Source organism: Nestor notabilis, unplaced genomic scaffold (genome assembly GCF_000696875.1).
Source record: "Nestor notabilis isolate BGI_N333 unplaced genomic scaffold, ASM69687v1 scaffold3988, whole genome shotgun sequence".
In the NCBI taxonomy this organism is placed as follows: Eukaryota; Metazoa; Chordata; class Aves; order Psittaciformes; family Psittacidae; genus Nestor; species Nestor notabilis.
In genome coordinates, this window is record NW_009938564.1 from 36,452 (window position 1) to 57,115 (window position 20,664).

General features: G+C 45.6%; 1 protein-coding gene across 1 annotated transcript in view; it reads right to left on the bottom strand.

The window, feature by feature from the left end:
- MYO1D (myosin ID) overlaps window positions 1–20,664 on the bottom strand; it is a gene marked incomplete at its 5' end in the record, with an annotated part of 101,695 nt that overhangs the window by 34,243 nt on the left and 46,788 nt on the right. The window contains 2 exons of the mRNA XM_010019378.1: window positions 7,682–7,836; window positions 12,635–12,748. Coding sequence (XP_010017680.1) covers window positions 7,682–7,836; window positions 12,635–12,748 — 269 coding nt within the window. The remainder of the gene's footprint in view (window positions 1–7,681; window positions 7,837–12,634; window positions 12,749–20,664) is intronic.

Sequence of the window (20,664 nt, forward strand, 5' to 3'; positions counted from 1 at the left end):
GCTGTGGCGGCCCCATCCCTGGCGGTGTTGAAGGCCAGCTTGGACACAGGGGCTTGGAGCAACCTGCTCTAGTGGAAGGTATCCCTGCCCGTGGCAGGGGTTGGAGCTGGCTGAGCTTTGAGGTCCCTTCAACCCAAACCAGGCTGGGATTCTATGAAGGTGGAAGCTGCAGGTGCTATTTGGGCTTTTCCTAACTGGGTTTTGTTTCATCTGGACTGCACTTACCACACAGCACTGCAGCTCCCAGGTGAGATCCTTGAGAGAAACTACCTGTAGTGAAAGGGACCCCCTCACTGCCCCATCACAGCCAGCCTGCAGGGAGAGCAGGGGCTCTGCAGACAAACCCTCTCCCCTGGCCTGCATGGTACCAAACCCTGCACACGAAGCGCTTTCTGGCGGCTGTTGATCACAGCAGCGAGTGTGGCAGGAAGAAAACGGGTCATTGTTTTCCTCTGGGTGCAGCCGCCGGCTCAGCACCGCAGCGATGCCGCCGGCATCTCTAATTGCAGGAACTCCCACGTGAGCTCCCAAGAAAAGCCAGGTTGTGCCCAGGGGAGCCCATGGAGCTGCCCCAGGGCTGCTGGAACGCCGGCTACAGCACAATTAGACTCCAGCTTGGTGGTGAGATAAGTGCTGGAGCCACCGACTGAAGCATTAAAGGACTGTTATAGCAGATTCTCCTTGCAACAGTTCACACACCACTGTTCAGGTTTGAGCTCATTTAGTCCCTCCAAAGCAAAGCAGCAGTTGTGCTGCGAGTCGTCTGCCACCTCTCCCCACACACACATCCCTGAGTACTTGATGTGCTGCCTCAAAAAACCTGGGTTTTAAGGCAAAGCAGCATGTCACTTTGATCACTTCCAAGCTTTACAGCTCTAAGCATGACCTGCCCCATTAGCCTGGAACCAGTAGCACTTTTTCAGGCCAGGTTCTTTAAGGTGACTAGTTCTAATGTGGAAGAGCTGTTGGGTTTTTAAAGCATCTTGAAGTGATAACACAGCCCATAGCGCAGCATGGTGCAGAAATGGGGAACAACACAGCTCCTGTCAGCATTCCCCTTTGGAGGGTATACACAAAGGCATGATCCAGCCATCACATCTGGCAGGGAGAGCAGTCTGAACTCCAGCTGCCTGCAGGAAGCTCTCTCCAAACAGCTCTCTCCAAACCTGAAAGTGTGTAGTTGAAGGGAAAAGCTGTTCATGAGCCTGAATCTGGTCCACAGAGCTGATGGACAGCAGCCACCAAGAACCTTTAATCAGAACTAATGAGAGTCAAGGTAAGAAAACCAGGCTGTGACTCACTACGGACAAATGGGAACTGCATCAGCTCCTGCTAATGTTTAAATATCACCTATGAGACATTTGTAACCTCTGAAGGTTTGTAACCAGAGTTACACAGAGTTCTCCTGGGTGCCGTTGGCAGCAGCATCCCACAGCACAGGGAAGGAAACAGGTTATGGCTGAGCTCTGGCACTCAGTGGGAGAGCAGGCACCAAACACACCAGGATTTGCACAAGTGTGAAGGTGTGTGTTGACACCAGAAGCATATCTGCATCCCTTTTGAGTCCAAATCTCAGGTTTTTAAAAGAAGTTTAGTAAACCACACTGATGTAGGTGTGTCAGACCACAGACTACACGGGGAACATAAAAGATTTCTTGTCTAGTCACTTGTTTTCTATCATAACATCCCTTCAGTTAAGCACAGGAGGCAGATGGCATGAATTGCAACCCCCTCCCCAAATAAAACCCAAATGTAAAAGTTTGATATGCCTGAGATGTGCGAAGCAGGGAGGTTCCCAGCACACACACTGCTGCATGCCAGGACAGCTGCTCAGGGCAGATGGGTCCTTTGACAGCTTGATAATACTGACTTGCTGGTGAAACTAAGCCTGGGTAAGGCCAGCCAACGTGGGGCCATCTGTTTACTGGAGAGGAAGGGCTCCTGGAACAGCAGGCAGCCAATGCTTTGGTTGAGAATTAAACCAACAGCAAGATCATCACTATTTACAACCTTGTGCAACCACACACGTGTGGCTGGCAGCGGGATGCTGCCACGTCAGCCAGCTCCCGTGGTGCCATGCTCAGGTTCAAGATGTGGCTTGGGATGTTTGTGCTATGGTTCGTACCACTGAAGGGTCTTCAGGAGACACTTTCTGCTTACGTCAGTTTGTTAACAGTGGGCAAGGTGATGGCTCATGTCAGACATTCAGTCTTGCTAAAAGCCAAGAGCTGGATGAGCTTTAAGGTCCCTTCCACCCCAAACCATTCTAATTCTATGATGATTCTATGATAACTTCTCATTTCTCCCAAGATCTCCATCCCAGGAGGACCCTGAACTTCTGAGTGAAGCTTTAGCCTCTAGTTGCTGCTTACAGAGAGCACTGAAGTTACACAGAGATGTTGGTATAAAGTAACTTGAATGTGTTTCTGCCACAGCAGAGTCCTCCCTTTCAGTGGATTTCAGACAGAATTTGTGCTGACAATGGTAGTAGGACACAGGGAATTAAAAACTGGCAATAAAACCTCTCCATACTCAAAGGCAGGCCATAAAATACAATAAATTGCTACTATTCAGGTTATCAGACAGAAGAATTAACTTTTTGATGTAGAGGGCAAATGCCCAAATAAAGGATTCCGAATTTGCTGCAAAAATTAAACTCAGCCTCTTGAAAGCCCAAGCTCCTCTCTCGAGCTCATTTTGTTCTTAATATTACAAATCCAGGACTGCAGGAGACAAAGGGTTTTTTCCATGCCAGGAACATACTGAGAAGTGTAACAAAAAGCTACTTTTCCACTGGAACTGGGGAAGGGATCCCTGGCCAGGGATCTCAGGACCCATTTCAGAGACAGGGAATGAGCTCTGCCACAGCAGCAGCATCAGGAAGATGGAGTTTAAGAAAGGAAATGATCTTCTACCAAGCTCCTTTATGGGCTCCCTTCTAGCAGGACAAGGGTTTGGAAAACTTGGTTGTATCAAGAGCTGAAGAAAGGTTTTCTGAAACATAAAAGAATTCAATGAAGAGAGTGGGCTTCATCAGGGGGCTCTAATTCTGCCCCTTCATACCCAGGAGTCACTGAAAGCAACAAATCCTTAATCTACACAATGTATTTTCCAAGGAAAACTCATTTCTTAACCCAAGTTACAAGTGAGAGCGACAAACCTACACAGGAGTTACCAGAGATGATTCTAAAGATCATAAATTAGCCAGAGGTAAAGCTTAGTCAAATACTAGGAATGTTTTTCAAGTCACTAAGACAAGCTGAGAGAATTAAGCCGATTTCTCTAGTTTATGCATTTCAAACAGCCTATTTTGTATAAAGAATCTGTTTTTCCTGTTGCCCTTCCACAGTGTACCTGGTGTCTAAAACCCAACAGCTACCTGTGGGTTAGGGCTCCCCCCACAAACACGCCTGAATTTTACTACAAATCCATTATGAATAGAAATCTGTATAAAAACAGGGCTCAAGCACTGAAAGAAACATTAGGGAAGAGCCTGATATGAATAAAGTCTGGTCCTTTGTCAGCTCCAGCCGCTGCTAACAATGGTGTCAGCCACTGGCACGGCTGAATCAGAGCTAAACACGGGTTAGTTGGCAGCAGTGACAAAGGACAAATCCTATTAAATAGCACTTGAGAAGCAGTTCCTGCCCAGCCCGCTTTTCCGAAGCAGCTCTCAACTCCTTCTGATCCCATTTAGCCCACAAGAACCCACCAGCATTGAAGGAAACTTCCAGTTAAAGAGCGCTCATCACCGGTGCCGCTGACACCCACTGTCAGGTCCTGGATAATTTTCCTAGTGTTCCCAAAGCTGAAGTGACAGATTAATTTGATAGCAGCGGTGGTAACACCCTCCCTTTGTGCAGAGGCTTTCTCCCTGAGGAGATGGTGATTTCCCTGGAGTGGGGTCGCTCTGTGAGCAGCACACACCACACGGGTGTTCTCAAAGCCCAGTTTGGGCTCCTCTTTCTTTCTTTGCCCCCAAAACCCAAGAGTATGAATTCCCCATCATCTCCTCCAGATTGTCACTGACTACAGACAAGATGCTTCTGTTTTAACTCACACGTAAGTCTATTAGTGTCAGCAGTTAATCAAGGTTTCTGCAAGGGAAAGGCAAATAGCTTTAAAAGAAAGGAATGATTATAAACTGATTAAAATCAGCACAGTTTGGATATCAAAGAGCATCTTTACAACAAAGTGAAGGGTTTTAACCTCTTGCCTGATACCTGGGCCTGAGTGGGAAGGTTCTTTTCTTTGTATCAGTGGAAGAAATTCAAATACAAAAAACTGAACTGATTTTAATCAGACTGGACTCTCCTACTTAATGATTTGTGCTCCCTTGTGCTCAGCACTGAGCTCAGGAGTTTCTCCTAAACCAGCAAAATCAAAGCAGGTTGAATCTCTTTTGTAATTTTTTTTATGGACAGCATCAAAAATGTGTAAAATCCTTGTCCTCACTGTTCCCAGTGGATTGAAAATGTGTATTTACAGAGTGTTCCTTCCCATCTGGCTGACAAACAACTTGGTGTTCATACTACTAACAAAAATCACCCTGTAGGCAGTGCTCTTGGAGCTCAACCTTAAACACCACTATTTAGATAATGGCAAATTTAACAATCTTTCACTTAAACACATTTGCAGGAAGCTTTGTTTGCCACAGCACGAGCTGCTGCAAAGAGCAAAAACCCAGAAAAAGCATTTGTGAGGAGTTGTCTTTGTACCAAGTATGTTTAATCTCCCCCAAATTGCCTGCAATTCTGGTACAGCTTTATTCTGACACTTGATTTATGGAGTTCAGGAGGATTAAGGGAATACTGCACTCATCCAAACTTTTAAGCAGTATTTATGGCTGAAGATGTGAATACCAGGAAAGGAGTCAAAGTGCACTTTTCCCTTCCAAATAAAGGTTTTTCAGAAGGCACTAAAGTGGTCTCCGTTAGGCTGGACATAACCCAACCCCAAGCTCAGCTTTGGTCTCACCTAAGTCCAGACCCTGCAGCCTCTGTTCCCCCAGTGCAATGCAACCCCAGTGCTCCCCCCTGCAGACTCTGAACTCTTTGGACCAGGTAGATTTTCATAGGTGAAGAGGAAAGCTGTGAACTCAGGCAATAAGCTCCCAGATGCGAAGCCTTTAAATCTAAGGTCAGGGACAGCTCCAAAACCAGCTGCCAGAACACAGCACCTAAAGACATCACCTCTGAACTTTTTCTACTATGTCTAAACTATGTCTTGCTGAAAACAGTCAAAATTCCCAATGCAAGATGTGTCAGCACTGAAGAGTTCAGAGCCTGGAAAAATAATAAAACCTGGAAACAAACCATCTGAGTGAGAAGGTTTAGGTGTCCTCAGCATAGGCGACAGCACCAGCCTCCCCCTCATCTTTCCTGCCCACTAATACAGAATGCCAAGGGATTCTATATGATTTTGTTACACAAATAGCTAAAGTACCATTACCTACTACACTGCACATAACCAAGGAGAGCTGTGCAACCTTACCCTTGTGTTAAAACCCCATAACACGGCTTCAGAACTGGGATTGAGGTGGCTGGAAATTGCTTTTTATGTTCAGAGGAGCTCAGGTGTAACCCAAGGAAGCAGCTCCCCATGTCCCCGTGGGAGCAGAGCTCTGAAGTCCCATTACAGGGTCACACAGGTTTAACTTTGGGGCTCAAGATTTTACTGTTGGACCCATTTCCTTTTCAGAGCAACCACTTTCTTACAGGCAGGACAGAGAAATCTGACACTTGCCATAAGGCACATGGTGACTTTCAGCTAATCCTGTCTCATGAGGAATTCCCAAAGTGCCTCTCAAGCGAGGGGTCAGCTAATCCCATTCACTGACAGGAGTTTTTACTCTTTGAAAATGGAAAGTGGCTGAAAACCAAGAATATTTCCTTTTATTTTGATTTCCAGGTATTGCTTTGAAGAGGGAAACCATGACATTTGGGTATTGGGAAAACTAATGTGAGCTGTTCCTGTATACGACCATTAAACCAGTAATTTTTATTAGATATTGGAGAAAAATGGGCTTTTAGACCAGCTGTCCATTGAACCAGTTGTGCTGAGATTTGTCACTCAAAGCACTAAAAAAAATGCTAATATATACATTACTAGTCCAACCTTAATGATGCTATGGTTGTTTAAAGTGAAGATTAAACAGCATATAAGTGTATTTCTCCTTCATTCTTCTACAGATGGTGATTAGATAAAAACTAGTTAGTTTTAAAGAGAAAAATATCCTTGTTAACATCAATATAAGAAATTGAAGATCAATAGTTTATACCCCTATAGGAAAGGTGCAACATTTTAGACTGATGGCCACACAACACGATTCCTTAAAAATGAAGAACATGTGCCTCTTGTTGGGACAAAAAAGGATAAGTGCTTGGTAGGAACATCTGACCAAAAGGCCCAGCAAACCAGGGCAGTCTGAACACTGAACATACAGGGTCTGGAGTGTTATCAAGGCTTTCACAGCTCTTCCCAACATTAGAGATGTGTTAAAGGACTGAGGAGCATCAGCTGCCTCAAGATGATGTCACCTGGAATGAAAGGCCTCCAGCTACTTCACAGGGTTCCCCAAGTGAAGTGTGTTGCTTTACAGCACCCATCATCTCCTGAGCCTTCAAGAGCTGCTGCCTTTGAAATTCAATTATACGTAGGTAAAAGCAAAAGCAGAGAATGTTTTCTGTGGCTCTTCAGTACTGAATTGCCCAAAACAAATTATGGCAATGTAGAGAATTCATTTCTAATGAACTTAGCACCTACCTCCAGCAGGACAGACAGCAGTGAGCTTCACATGGTGGTGGTGAGAAGTGGCTAAACCAGCACACTCCTGAGTTCATAGCACAATCTACTCAGGGACATAACATAACCTACATTCATTCTCATTGTCCTGCCACTTGTAGCTCTGCATGAGTATTTACCTGTAAAGACTCCTCTTTATGGGTCATTAACAGAACACAACATTGTGAATGGCAAAGCCAGGGCTGCAGGTGATGCTGACCAACATCAGACCTTATGAGGATCTGTTCTGGAGGAGCAAGGGCACAGCTCTGAAGGGCTGTTTGCTCCACACACCTTTTCTTTACCGAGTCACTTTTATGTGATTGCCTGCAATGCAGTCACTGCTGTGATGCTTGTCTGGACAGCCCTGAACTTGCTCTACAGTATAAAGGTGATTATTGCTAGTTCAGCTCAATGCAGGATAACCACTATGTGTTCACCAACAAAACAGCCTGTGCATCGATTTACACAAGAGACAATTTTCAGGGAACAGAGATGATATCTTACAGCTCAAGCAATAAATCATCTACTGCTACTGGGGGGGGCAATGTGAGAAATGAATAGCCATATCTTCATTTTCTATGTTAAGAGTTTGACTATAAGAAGCTTTCAGGAGACACTGAGAACACACAAAATGCATCTTCAGTGATATTTGTCCCCAGACATTTGTGCTCTAACAAACACATCCAGGGAAGGCAGAAGGGACAAGCAAAGTGTTGTAGCTAAAAAGTGCATCCCAAAATTGCAAGGAAAACGCATGTTGCTCTGGTATCCCAGTAATACAGTGAAGTGACACAGATAAGGTTCATGACTGGCATTGAAATGACTCAGGGGAAGTTTCTGATTTGGCATTTTTTACATGTTTCAGTTTGCAACAAAATCCAATCCTCACACTGACCTCTTGAAGTGACTGGCCAGGACTCCCACCAGCTCCCCAATCCTGCTGTCGTTAGAGGGCTCTTTACTGAAGAGACAGACAATGAGATCCTTGTTGTCCTTCGTGTGGAAGACCACGAGCTGGTCCTTTCCATTGGAGACACTCAATCCTATCAACTGTGAAGAGAAAGCAAGAACAATGTTATATGCATTGATAGATCTTTGCTACTCACCAGGCACGTTCTTTCCTCTCCAAGATACCCCACTTGCTCTCAGCTTCTACTTCTATTCCTGAGCTCAGGGGACAGCAGCATGCAGGTCCTCAGTCCTGCTCCCACAAGCTGGAAGAGTCAAGGTGACAGAGCAGTATGGTCTGAACTCTTCAAAAAAGATCTGATCAGGCTGGAGAGGGTCCAGGTTTCTTTCCCAAGGAAAATCCAACAATAACCATGTATCTGGCCAACAACCAGCTTCAAATTCACAAATGCAGTGCTGGGAATGCAGTGACATGCAGATTAATAGAAGAATGAGGTTACTGAAAGCCCAGACATCTTCATGAAGAATGTCAGTTGCAAACCACATAAAGCCGTGAGGATTCCAGTATTTTGGCATGGATTAAGCTCCTGGTGTTTGGACAAACTAAAAAGGAGTGGGGTTTAGGCTTGGGGTTTAGGTTTGGGGTTTTATTTTTGTGTCTGTTAAGCAAGTGCTCTCTGGCACATTAAAAGCTTTGTCTTCATCATTTCCCAAAGCCAAAGCAGAGAATTTTGAGCAGTGGCAATCCAGGTATGCAGGCTACCCACATTCTCCTAACAGTGAGAGGCACCAATACACAATTTTGTGGGTATCAAAGTCTTACTATTCCCTTCTTCAGGAAAGAAACCTTCAATGTGACCCCACTGCCTGCATTGGAAAGGATATTAGCACAAATGGAGCTGGAGACGACTCACGCCTTTCAGAGGCATGAATCATACTCAGACACAGCCTGGATCCCTGTGTTTGCTTTAGCAGTCACAACATATTATGTCCAAGAAACCTGTTCCAGCTCTGCACGTCTAACACACACCAGACAGCAGCGTCCTCCCAGAGAAGCACACCAGAAACCCCACACAGCAGCGTGGTGGATGAAACACTACCCAAGTTTAGAATCACTTGTATTTAGGATCATAGAACCCCAGCCTGGTTTGGGTTGAAGGGACCTTAAAGCTCATCCTGTTCCAACCCCCTGCCACACGCAGGGACACCTTCCACTAGAGCAGGTTGCTCCAAGCCCCTGTGTCCAACCTGGCCTTGACCACTGCCAGGGATGGGGCAGCCACAGCTTCTCTGGGCACCCTGTGCCAGAGCCTCAGCACCCTCCCAGGGAAGAGCTTCTGCCCAAGAGCTCATCTCACTCTCCGCTCTGGCAGGTTAAAGCCATTCCCCTTGTCCTGTCCCTCCATCCCTTGTCCAAAGCCCCTCTCCAGGTTTCCTGGAGCCCCTTTAGGCACTGGAGCTGCTCTAAGGTGTCCCCTTCAGGAGCCTTCTCTTCTCCAGCTGCCCCAGCCCAGCTCTCTCAGCCTGTCTTCATATGGGAGATGTTCCAGCCCCTGAGTATCCTCGTCCTTATCATGTTGTTGGTTTATTATCACAGCACAACAGCCTGTCTGAACTACTGTAACTGCTGGTATCTTAAACCCTGAGCAGAGACCTCCTGCTACCAGTTGCATGATATCCCCAACACAGGTGTTTATTCTCTACTGTTCATGCTATTTTGAGGTTAGGAAATACTTGAAAACCAAGCTACACTTCATGCTCAGACATTAACAGCTCCCTGGGTTTATAGTGTCCCTTAAAATTAATTTGCATACTTAAATACCATCCTGTGAGCACAATAGCACCACAGGGACTACTGCCATTGAGGTTTTAAATGTGCATCAAGTGTGAAAGATGAACAAGTTGAAATGGCTGGAGTCGAAAAGCCTATTTAAACATTAATTATTCAACAGAACCGTGTGAGGAGCCCAAGAGCCCTTGAAAGTGTTCCTGTTTCACCCCTCCCCATCAGTCTCTCTGAACAAATAAATAGAACACAAAGGAAATCATTTCAGAGAAGGGGCTTATCTCAGTATTTACAAACACTCTTATTAACTCTGCTTGACGATCAGGAGAAAATGCTCAGCAGCCACAGAACATCCTTTATTGTGCTCGGAGCAAGGGAGTCGCAAGATCCTTTCTGCTGCTCAGTTGCCTTTTGATTCCTTTCTGTCATTCTCCATTTTCTCTCCAGGTGAGAACAAAAAGCTAATTGTCTATTGGTACTTCTGAGGCAACTGCCAGAACACTTGCAGGCAGCAAACGCCCCAAAGTAGCATCGTGATACAGCGAAACAGGGCTGAGAGGAAGCCTATTGCTTTGTCATCGTTTGCACAGAATTCCAGATGCCTCAGACAAGACATAAGGCACCAGGAGGCAGAGCCAGGGACCTGAGCAGCATTCCAGGCTGTCCTTAAACCATGTACATGTCCCCACGTTTAAAGGACATGGGCACTGTAGTGCGGTTTCTTCAGCCGAAAACAAGTTTACGGTCGTAACAGACATCAGCTGACTGTCTCCAGTGAGATTTCCATGGAAACACCATCCCTAAGGATGCTGCCGTGTTGACAGGGTGCTTTTGGAATGCTGACAGTGAGCAGCACAGCGAACAGGCAGATGAATTTCAGCCGGGTTCAGCTCTACACATCGGAAGGGTGATCCACCTTCCTCAGGGAACACACATCTTGCTAGCAGGACATGTCTGATACACTGATAATCATCACAACGGGTGTAATTATAACCCACTGCTTCTCAAAACTCTTCCTATCAGTTCAAATAATTGTTCTTTCCCTGAAAAAGCAGGAATCTCTCTATCACTAACTGGCTACTCACAGGTCCCTGTACACTGCGAAAGGATTTCCATGCAGGAAGGGATGAGGCATGCAGGAATATGAGTGTACAAGGCAGCTCATGAGGCGAAAGACAAATCAGTAAGTAACAAAGTGTAAAGGTAACTACAAAAAGGAATTAACAACTGCATAACCTGCTCTAGTGGAAGGTGTCCCTGCCCATGGCAGGGGGTGGAAATGGATGAGCTTTAAGGTCCCTTGAACCCAAATCAGGCTGGGATTCTATGAATCTCCACTCTGGAATGTTATTCTGACACATGTATGAGTAGATGAAGGGTCTTTTGGACCCACCCCTCCCCTGCAAAATCCTCCAGGACCCCTTCACGTTTGCTCATGTGGAGGAAACTGTTCAGTCAAGAAGCCTTATGGTAGGTTGCTGAAGGGAACAATTGCACATCTATAAATAAAGCTGATTTACACCTATGGAAAATCAAGTATTCTAAAAGCAAGAGACCTTCCTGAACAGCCCATCTGGTTTGGTACCAGAGGAAATGCAAAGCAAAGAGCCACCATAGAGCCTGTGCTACAGCACTCTATTGAAAGGATATTCTATATTATATGGATGTGTTTGGGGAAAAAATACCCATTACTGACATTTCTATGCAATGGATATTTCACAGGTAACCTAAAATTGCATTTGGTTTGCTCATCTCCTTTCATGTTTGAGGCATTATGGATTTCAGAGCAATCTGGGCTCGTGCTGTCAAGTAAATGTACAAGCTCCACCTTTAAAGCCCTCGGACACACAGGTAAAGCAGACACTGTCCTAAAGCTGTGATAAATCCAGATGTTTCCATCATTACTAATGTAGGAAGTGAATTGCAGTGGCCTGGCCATTTTGTATAGGCTAAGAGCACTGAAAATTAAAAGAGAGAAATGGCCATGGACAAAATTCCTCCTCGTCCACCCCTGTTCACTTTGGCACTTCACGACCTCCCCCAGCCAGGAGAAGGACTCTGCCCAGAGCCCCTGGAGTTGAACAAGTCGTTTTGCACAAGTGAGAAGCAGCCATTCAGCAGCAGAATCTGCTGACGCTTCCATTTTGCACAATTAAGAGACAATGTCAGTGGAACAGAACATCAAGTGAGGAGAATGACCTGCAGCTGCTGCCTGCCTGGCAGCAGTGGCTGCTCAAAACAAGAGATGCTGCCAGGGCGGGAGACGTCGCTTTGCTACCGGCACTGCTCTCAGCGCGATGAGCTGCGGTGGGTGGCGGGTGCGTGGCCACCAAGGAGAGGACCTATAACATCAATACTATGTATATAGTCAGAACAAATCCTTCACTCCACGTTTCCAGATTGGATTTTAGCATTACCCTAATCCCATCTCTGCTCTTTTAGCAATAGGGGGACGCCACATTTGTCGTTTCTCCAAATGCAAACATCCCAACAAATCCGTGTGCATTTCCAAGCCACCCGGCCAGGTTCTGCAGGTTTAAGATAACAGGGGCAGTGTAACCTCAGGCTGAGGAAAACAAACAAGGAGTCAAATCCCCAACTCCAGGCTGATGAAGAGCTAAGATGAAGTTTCCCCCCATCCCCCTTCTTTCCAGTGATAATCTGCTGCTTTGTCACCGGCAGCTAAACTCTGCTACCCCAAAGGGCACATACCTCACTGTGATTCCAAATTTAGCTTTGATAAGATTTACATTAAACATGAACAAATATATTAAAATCAAACATGCCAGGAAGGATCAACCAAACCCCCAGAGACACAAAAACCATGTCATGAGCTGCTGAGCTGCTGTGAAATGCCACCCGCCTTATGGGACCACGATCTTGCAGCACACAGCAAATAAAAACCAGCAGAAGAACAAGCAGAAGAGAGAGTGATAAATAGTTTGGGGTTTAGCTTTTATTTTATGCACTGAAATTAAAAGCTAATATGATGTATTGGAGTTGCAGTTAATTGCACTGTAACCATTGTAAAGACATTAGATATATTAAAATAAACCAAAGTCTGTTTAGGAGTATGAAAATGGAGCTCAGCAGTAGATGCACCCCCATGACTAAGAGAGCCTGAGGATGAGGTTCCCCACTCCCTGTACTTACATTATAGAGGGGGATGGTCTTCATCACTTTGTACTGCTTCATAGGGTCCAGCTTATACAGGTGTCGGTCCGTAATGAAGATTGCTCTGTCCTCCACCTTATTAAAGCGATTGACCTGCAAAGCAGCACATCTTCAGTCCCACTGATCTCTGCAGGAACACGCAGAGTAGAGCTCGACAGCAGTAAATATGCCAAACTCACACAGCCAGCACACAAAACTCCCAGAGCTCTTCAACAGGTTTTCTCCCCTGATCTCCAACCAGTGAAAAGGGAAGAGGGATCCCATAATCCCATTTTACAACCAGAGAAACACAGTCTTGGAGAAGCAGCATTCCCAGAGTTATCCAGCAGAGCTGTGGCAACGTGGGAAAATCCATGGCTTCAATGAACTGAAGGACAGATGCTTCTCCCTAGCAGTGTTCAACCTACATCCCTGTCCACCAGCAGACACCAAGCCCAGGCAGATGGCTGTTGCTCCTACATTGTGTATGTGCCTTCATCACCCCAAAAAGCACAATGCACAATACCTGTCCCACAGAGCTAAGCAAGGTGCCACCAGGGTCTGGGACAGTCCATATCTGAGGCACTGGAAGCAGATGCTTTGGTCCATCCTAAATTGGAGCAGATCCCATTTCAGATCCCATTTCCCTCTTTCAAAACCTTGTGCCTTGGAGGTAGGGAAGGAACTTGCCCAAGAGGTGGCAGTCACCCTTCCCCAGTCCCCCAGGGGCTGTGCTAGCCTGGGACGGGTGCTCTGCCCTGCTTCTGCTCAAGTTGTGCCATGCTGCAAGAAGGGAGATGAGAGCAAAGAGGCTGGAAGGAGCCCAAGCCTGTACACAGGGACGGAGGCAAGCAGCTGGTGGGAGGAAGGGCAGGTTCTTTCTCGGCAAGCAGAAGACCCAAGCTGCAGTGCCCTCAGGCTGCAAGGGGTGCGGAACACAACCTTCTCCCTTCCTCTGCAAAAGAGGCAGCAAGAGCACCACCAGTCTTGCCTAAAGGCTTCCTGCCATCGAGAACGATGTCCTGTCCCTTCCAGGAGATCATAACCCCTCACCTTGAGCTGCCTCTGGTCCTCACCAGTGCTGTCAATTCACTGACATGACCAAAATCTGCCTTTTTTGTGACCTCTGAGTAGTGACAAGCAGGGGAAGGAAACACATCAGTTCTGTTCAGTTGTGGCTGCCCCATCCCTGGCAGTGTTCAAGGCCAGGTTGGACACAGGGGCTTGGAGCAACCTGCTCTAGTGGAAGGTGTCCCTGCCCGTGGCAGGGGGTTGGAACTGGAGGAGCTTTAAGCTCCCTTCAAACCCAAACCAGTCTGGGATTGTATAAGAGGAAAAAATCTGGGATAGAGGCTGTGGAAGCTGCATCCTTGGGGATTTCAAACCTCAGCTGACTGAGAGTCTGAGCAACCTGAGCTAAATCTGAAGTCAACCCTGCTAAGAGCACAAGGTTAGACCACAGACCTCCAGAGGTCCCATCCCACCTAAATCATGGTGTGATTTCACCAGCCCACATGCTACCAAGAAAACAGACTTCACAGTGTCTGAAATCTTCTGACAGTTTCTAGTAGTTCAGCAAACACAGCTTAGTGTTGCCACTGGGAAACATTAATATCTCAGCATCTTAATGTTGCCAGCTGTAAATTTAAGACCAATTACAGACACACTCTATAGCTCAGTGAAGAACCATTAGTTGCCTGCTGGGGTAAACCACTATATTATCACCTTAATCTCACCAGCAGCCAACAGCAGCAGAGATTATCTGCATCTCTGTGTCCCAACTCTCATGGACTATCTCAGGCATACTCAAGAAGTTGGTTCACTTTAATTTCAACTCAAAATATGGCCCAGCTGGGATATTGCTGCCAGAACCAGGCACTCAGGCTTATGGGGAAAATAAGCTCTGGGTAGTGCACCAGGTAATGATGCAAAGTAATGACATGGCCCAGCAGCAAGGCATGTAGTGCTCATGTAATATCATTTCTCTTAATTGTAGGTATTCTGAATTCATGTCTAGTTTTGGCCACCAATCGTGTCTCCAACAACACCATCCCTCCAGTATCTGAGAAATTAAATCCCCAAAGTGCTGTCAAATGCCACTTGTGGACAATTATTACCAAAATATACAACTGTGTGTTAAAAATGTACCCATTCAAAGGAGACAAGATACTAAACGTTGTACCTTCACAAGAGCCTCTGATCTGGGGAAGATTCAGGAAGACTGAAGCTAATAAACCACTATTCCCACCTTATGGAATCAGTGTGGTTGATTACAAAAACAGAACTGGAAGGAGCAGGAAACATATGGCAGTTTCATACCCTGGGGTCATGCCTTTGCTCATATTTCCTTTCTGAACACTGATCATTTCAATTCCCCCCATCCCACCTCAACTCATCCCAAACACTCTCTCAGGCTGCTGGTACCATTTGGCTCCAGCAAGTGAGGTTCTCACAGAGGAAACACACGTCTCGTTTATATCCCCATTTATTTGTCCAGGAAATACCCCACCAAAGGAGAACCTTTGATGCCAGCTAGGCTTTGAGCTGCCCAAGAGGCCACGTACTGAATAGTCGCAAGGCAAGATGCAAAGCTCTAACTAAAGTAAGTGAGAAAGTAGGACACGAAGTAGAAATTGTTTTCCACTTCAGGCAAAACTGGAGTCATCGGTGTATCACAGTCACAGAGAGAGCTATTAATCAACTGAGAAGGGTAGACAAGGGTGAGACGTGATGAGGGCAGGAACATAAATAGGATTTTCCTAGGTGAAAGCAGGAGACAACTGGAAAACTTAAATATTCTTAGGCAATAGGCAGCAGAGTGATAAAGTTCAGAGTAGATAAAGGCAAAAAATGCAAGCTGGAGAGTTCTGTGACAGCTTTAAATTAGCAGCCCCAGCTCAGGAAAGCTAACTGAGGATCACTGTAGACAGCTCTGGATAGATCTTGGCACAAACATGGGAGGCAGCTGAAAACAAGCAAGGCATCAATAATGTCCTGGGAGCCACGGTCTCACTGGGAATAGTGTGTAAAGCCCCAGGATGGTGAACGTGGAGGAGACTAATGGTTCAGAGAAGGTGAAGAACATGACCGAGGGCCTGGAAAAGCTCACAGGAAGAGATGTTGAATAACTGGGGTTATTTTAGGAAGCAGATGAATGGGAGGAAAACAAAAGGCAGGCTATGGAACACTGAATGGCCCCGAGGAAGCAGGTGAGGAGAATCTGGTGCCACACGTTGAGCTGTTTGGGCAGAGTAGCACTGGCTCCTCACACCATAATTTGGGTGAGCAGCTTCCAGCACACCACGTTCCATGTTTTGGGAGTTTAAGCAAAGGGTCCTCCAGTGTGTGGGGCTGTGACCTCAGAGCTGGGTCTGTGGCCTCAAAGCTGATGCTATCCCATCATGCTTCCCACACATGGCTATTTTTGATTTATTTTGAGCATTTAAAGAGCCTGACAACACAACCTGTGCACTGCCATGATCCTGCTTGTTGCTCCCATCTCCATCACAACATCCTGCCTGTTGCCCATGTCCAGCAGAGACCATGCAACCAGAGCCCCCCAGCACAGGAGGAGCCATCCTGGGGCCAGGAAGCACACGCAGCCTTCACAAGGCAATGTAATGTTGTAGTAGTTCTACAAGCTTGTTTCAAATTCCACTTCTTGTGGTCACCCACCATTTTTAGTGTTCACACTCAGCTGAACAGCTACAGAGAGGTACCAAAGAGCAAGTCTAGCAGCTGAGAAGAACATCTTCACTGCTCTACAACTCCTGCCCTTTCCAGCTCTTTCCAAGCCATTACTTCTGGTGCCTCATGCACCTATGGTGTATTTATGTAAATAATACAATCTGTGGGTTTAGAAGGAAATTGTCACGTTGGGAAGCAGCACAGAAGAGATTCGGACAAATGCCAGCACCATTGCAAATGCCACTATTCTTTTGAATTTGTAGGAGTGGAGACAGGCCTTATGTTCTCAGATACAGCTTCTTCCCTTGTGGAGTACAGCCCTGCCTGGCATTGTGTGCTCTGCACCTTCTGGGCATTTTTTATTTATATCTTTGTTGATCCAAATGGGAATCAGTCTTATTTTAGCCTCTTGACTAGGTGATGGGGGAAAAGGAAGCAGGAAAACCTTCAAATGAGCTTTTCAGGTCTCTGCCTGGGGCCTCTAGACACTGCAGAGCACTGGCTTTGGAAGAGATGGTGATCTCAAGGGAGCTGGGTGGGAGAGGGAGAAAGTGGGAAGTAAAGCTCCCTCCCAAAAAAACCCAGAAACTGTTGTTTCCTTGGTGATCCAACAAAACCTGGTGCTACAAGTGAAATAAGCGTGTGGCTTCCCAAGGCAAAACCCATGCAAATTTCCTTTGAAACAATGAAGAGCACCACAACATTCAGGAAAGATGGATTTTTCCATAGGCAGAGATGACCTCCTTCTAGTATACCTACCTGCAGAAAGCAAGCACACGCACCTCCCATCAGTGAGACTTCCAAGTCTCTTCACAGCCCTTCTACAACAAGAGCTAAATAAGCTTCAGTCCAAACACATTCACCTGTTATTATTCAGCTCAAGCTGTTGAAATGAAGACCCTGTGCACTCAAGCTAAGGAAAGTCTCACCAGCAGTTCCCAGTACTTCAAGAGCAGTTCCCTGGCTGGCAGGAGGTGCTGTTACCACCTTGACTTAGAACAACATCAATCATCAGCTACAAAACACCTGTCTCAAAGAATTTAATGGTTCACAAATATCTTACAGGTCATAAGGTATGTTCTAGACATAAACAGGTTTAAATACATGAAGTACAGGCTTAACTTGTGTCTGTTCCAACTGCCCAATGCTCATCCTTTTAATGTCTTTTCAAAGAAGGAGGTGTATTAGACTGCAATTATCTGAAAGATGGAAGCTGAAGACTCTCTTTGTACAAGGAGTCGCATAGAAAAGACAAGGGGTGATGGGCACAGTTACTCCTGGGGAGATTCCAGCTGGAAACAAGAGGAGAATTGTTCACAATGAGAAAGATCAGCCATGGGAATAATCTCCCCAGGGAAGTGGTGGAATTCCCAGTTATGATTTGGCTGGACAGGGAGCTGGGCCATCTCCTCTAGGTCATGCTCTGCCTAGAAAGGTTGGACCAGATGATCCTTGAGATCCCTCCCAATTGTTTGATTCTAGGAACATTTTAAAGAGCAGACACCTGACATTGCTGTGCACAGACAAGAAGTCTTTAACATGTAGTTCTTGTGATGTTCAGATCTTGTGATGATTCGGTACCTTACTGAAAGCTGCAAAGAAGCCTGATGCTGCTCCAGAAATAAAGTACTCACCTGAGCTCACCAAGTTCACCAGTAGCACCTTCCTGCCCGGCAAAGGGACAGCAGGAACTTTCTGCACTTTCTGCTCAAGATTCCCCAAATAAGCTGAATCACGAAAACAGACCACAAATGAACTCGAACAACCTTATTCTGTGGCCTGATGCTTTGCTAAAGAGTTTTATTTAAGGGGAGCAATGAAATCACCTGATCACTGCCTACATTTTCATTTCTACTGTTCCCTCGTCAGGCCCCTGCTAAAGCTTTGCAAGAACCAAATTTCAGCTGAGGAAAAACCAGCCAAATTTTCAAATCCACCACAAACCAGTTTTAGCAATAGAAATGTCACAAAGCTCCCTGCAGTGGAAGTCCCTCCCTCCCCAGTGCTCTGCCCACCAGGACAGCCTCAACGTGCTAGCACGACGTGTCCCTTTCATGCAATTAACATTTGACATGGGGAAGTTCAAGAAGGGTAAGGCTAAAAGGAAGAAACTTTATGAATTTATTGATTTTAAAAAGGGAAGAACATAGCAATTGGAAGAAACTCTCCCTGTCCCACAGCACCAAAGGCTCAGGCTGCTGTTACTCTTTGGGCAAGAGGCCTCAGCTTGTATTTTTGGCAAAAGAAACACCTTTGCTTCAAAAAGGCAGCTCAAGATAGAAACTGTTTTATGTGAAGAGCAAAAGAAGGTTAATGCTGTTCTCAGGGTAAAGACTGTGCTCTTGTAGTCAGAGCACGGAGTCACTCACAGGCTTTGCAACGGTTTTCACTGTTGCTTAGTCTGCAAATCCCATGTTCAAATTTAAGGCATAATAGAATACCCAAAGCATTGGTTGGAAAGTGAAATGCTAAATCCTGAAATGTCAAATCTTTGTCTTGTTAGCTTTCAAAGTTCAGGACTGTTTGTCTTCTCTCCTTTGTTCACTTCAGGCTTGCTTGGATATTTCTTGTCCACACAAGAAGGAAGACAAATGGTTCACTCAAATAGATATTATATCCAAGCATGGATTTGAAAAGGATCATTTGCTTTTGAGTTTAAACATGCAGATGGACTGAAATTGCCAGACTTACACATATCATTAAAGATCCTACAAAGCTGCAGTCTTGTCCTCAACAGCAACGCTGAAATGATTTTATCTGTTAGTTGGTGGAGAGGTGCTCCTTTAAGGCCCTCATTTTCCTAAAGGGGATGCTGTATTTTCCCTAAATTCAGCTATATTTTTCTGTCCAGAAAACACAGATCCTTAAGAACAAAGGCCAAGAAAAGTATTAATGACTTCAAAGACTTGGGCACAACTGGGTTGTGGATGAGCAGCAGCTCTCAAGGCCAGGTTGGACACAGGGGCTTGGAGCAACCTGCTCTAGTGGAAGGTGTCCCTGCCCATGGCAGGGGGTGGAATTGGATGAGCTTTAAGGTCCTTTCCAAAGCCAAACCAGTCTGGGATTCTGTGATTCCCCCCGTGCCAACTGACCCACCTTTGCTGATAATCCCAAAGGTATCCCTAACTAAGCAGGCAATGGGAAGAATTAAGCCTGACCTCTCTGATAGAAGAAAGTGACCAACAATTTCACTTTTAAAAAGACCAAAAGAGACTATAAACCCCACCAGACTGCAAGTCTAGAACCTCACAGTCTCTGCAGTATGTTCTGATTTCAGCTGAGCTACACTTTTTAAGCACAATGGGAAGCTGAAGCTTTCTTCCCCTCTGAATGCACTGAAAGTAATCTCTCAGGCTCAGGAAGAAACCTAATTGCTGGCAGGTAATATCTATTCCATCTCCAAACTGCTTTTATTATGGAAGTGCTGGGACAGCAGTGCCACAAGTCCCAGCAGAGAATGGATTTTTCCAGCACAGTAACAGTACCAGGTTGGACAGAACAAGGCCTGTTTGTGTGCTCAAGGATCTTCATATACCACAAACAAAAAAACCCCACTCAGACACTTGCCTAAAGGCAGGAGCTCTGTGCTTGCAGTTACTGCCCAGGACAAGGTATGGATCTGGGCTGCAGAAACCTGCCTTCCCCTATGCTTGCACAGGAGATGGTCCTTCAGGGCTGATAAAGTACCAAGCATGAGAAACAGAAAGACTTTAAAGCTTCAAACTTGCATAACAATGAGCAAAATGAACCTCCCACACCAGGTACATGTATATCATACACACAGAGCCTGAGAAACTCCCTTCCCTGGCATTCCAAACCCATGCAAATCCACAATTCCTATGATGGCATCTTTAGGAAGTGAGTACTGTGTTTTTACAATTACTCCAGTGTATCCAGAGACAGCAACAACCTGGAAGCAGTTCCTTCAATGGATTAGAAGAGGAATTATTTTGTTTTCAGCCCACAGTGAATAAAGGGGGAAATTTGTCCTGTGTCTTCTTGTCCCTAATGGATGCTCCAGCCAAAGTGCTGGATTCAGACTCAGCCGGATCCTCCTTTAATCTTAACAATAGAAACCAACATTCACTCAAACCACACATTCAGCTTCTGAACTGCACTCTTAAAAGAGAACACATTAACAGCAATAGAACACATGGAAATTTTCATATACACGAATCACTGTTGGATAAATACTGTAACTCACTACCACTAGCACAGAAGTTTTGTTATGAAGTGAGATTTTAGGCTGCAAAATTAACTGTGTTGTTACTATGACATATAATATTTGCAGAATCATAAAGGATAATCATGGACATGCTCCACTTCTGGCAAGTGGGGACCAA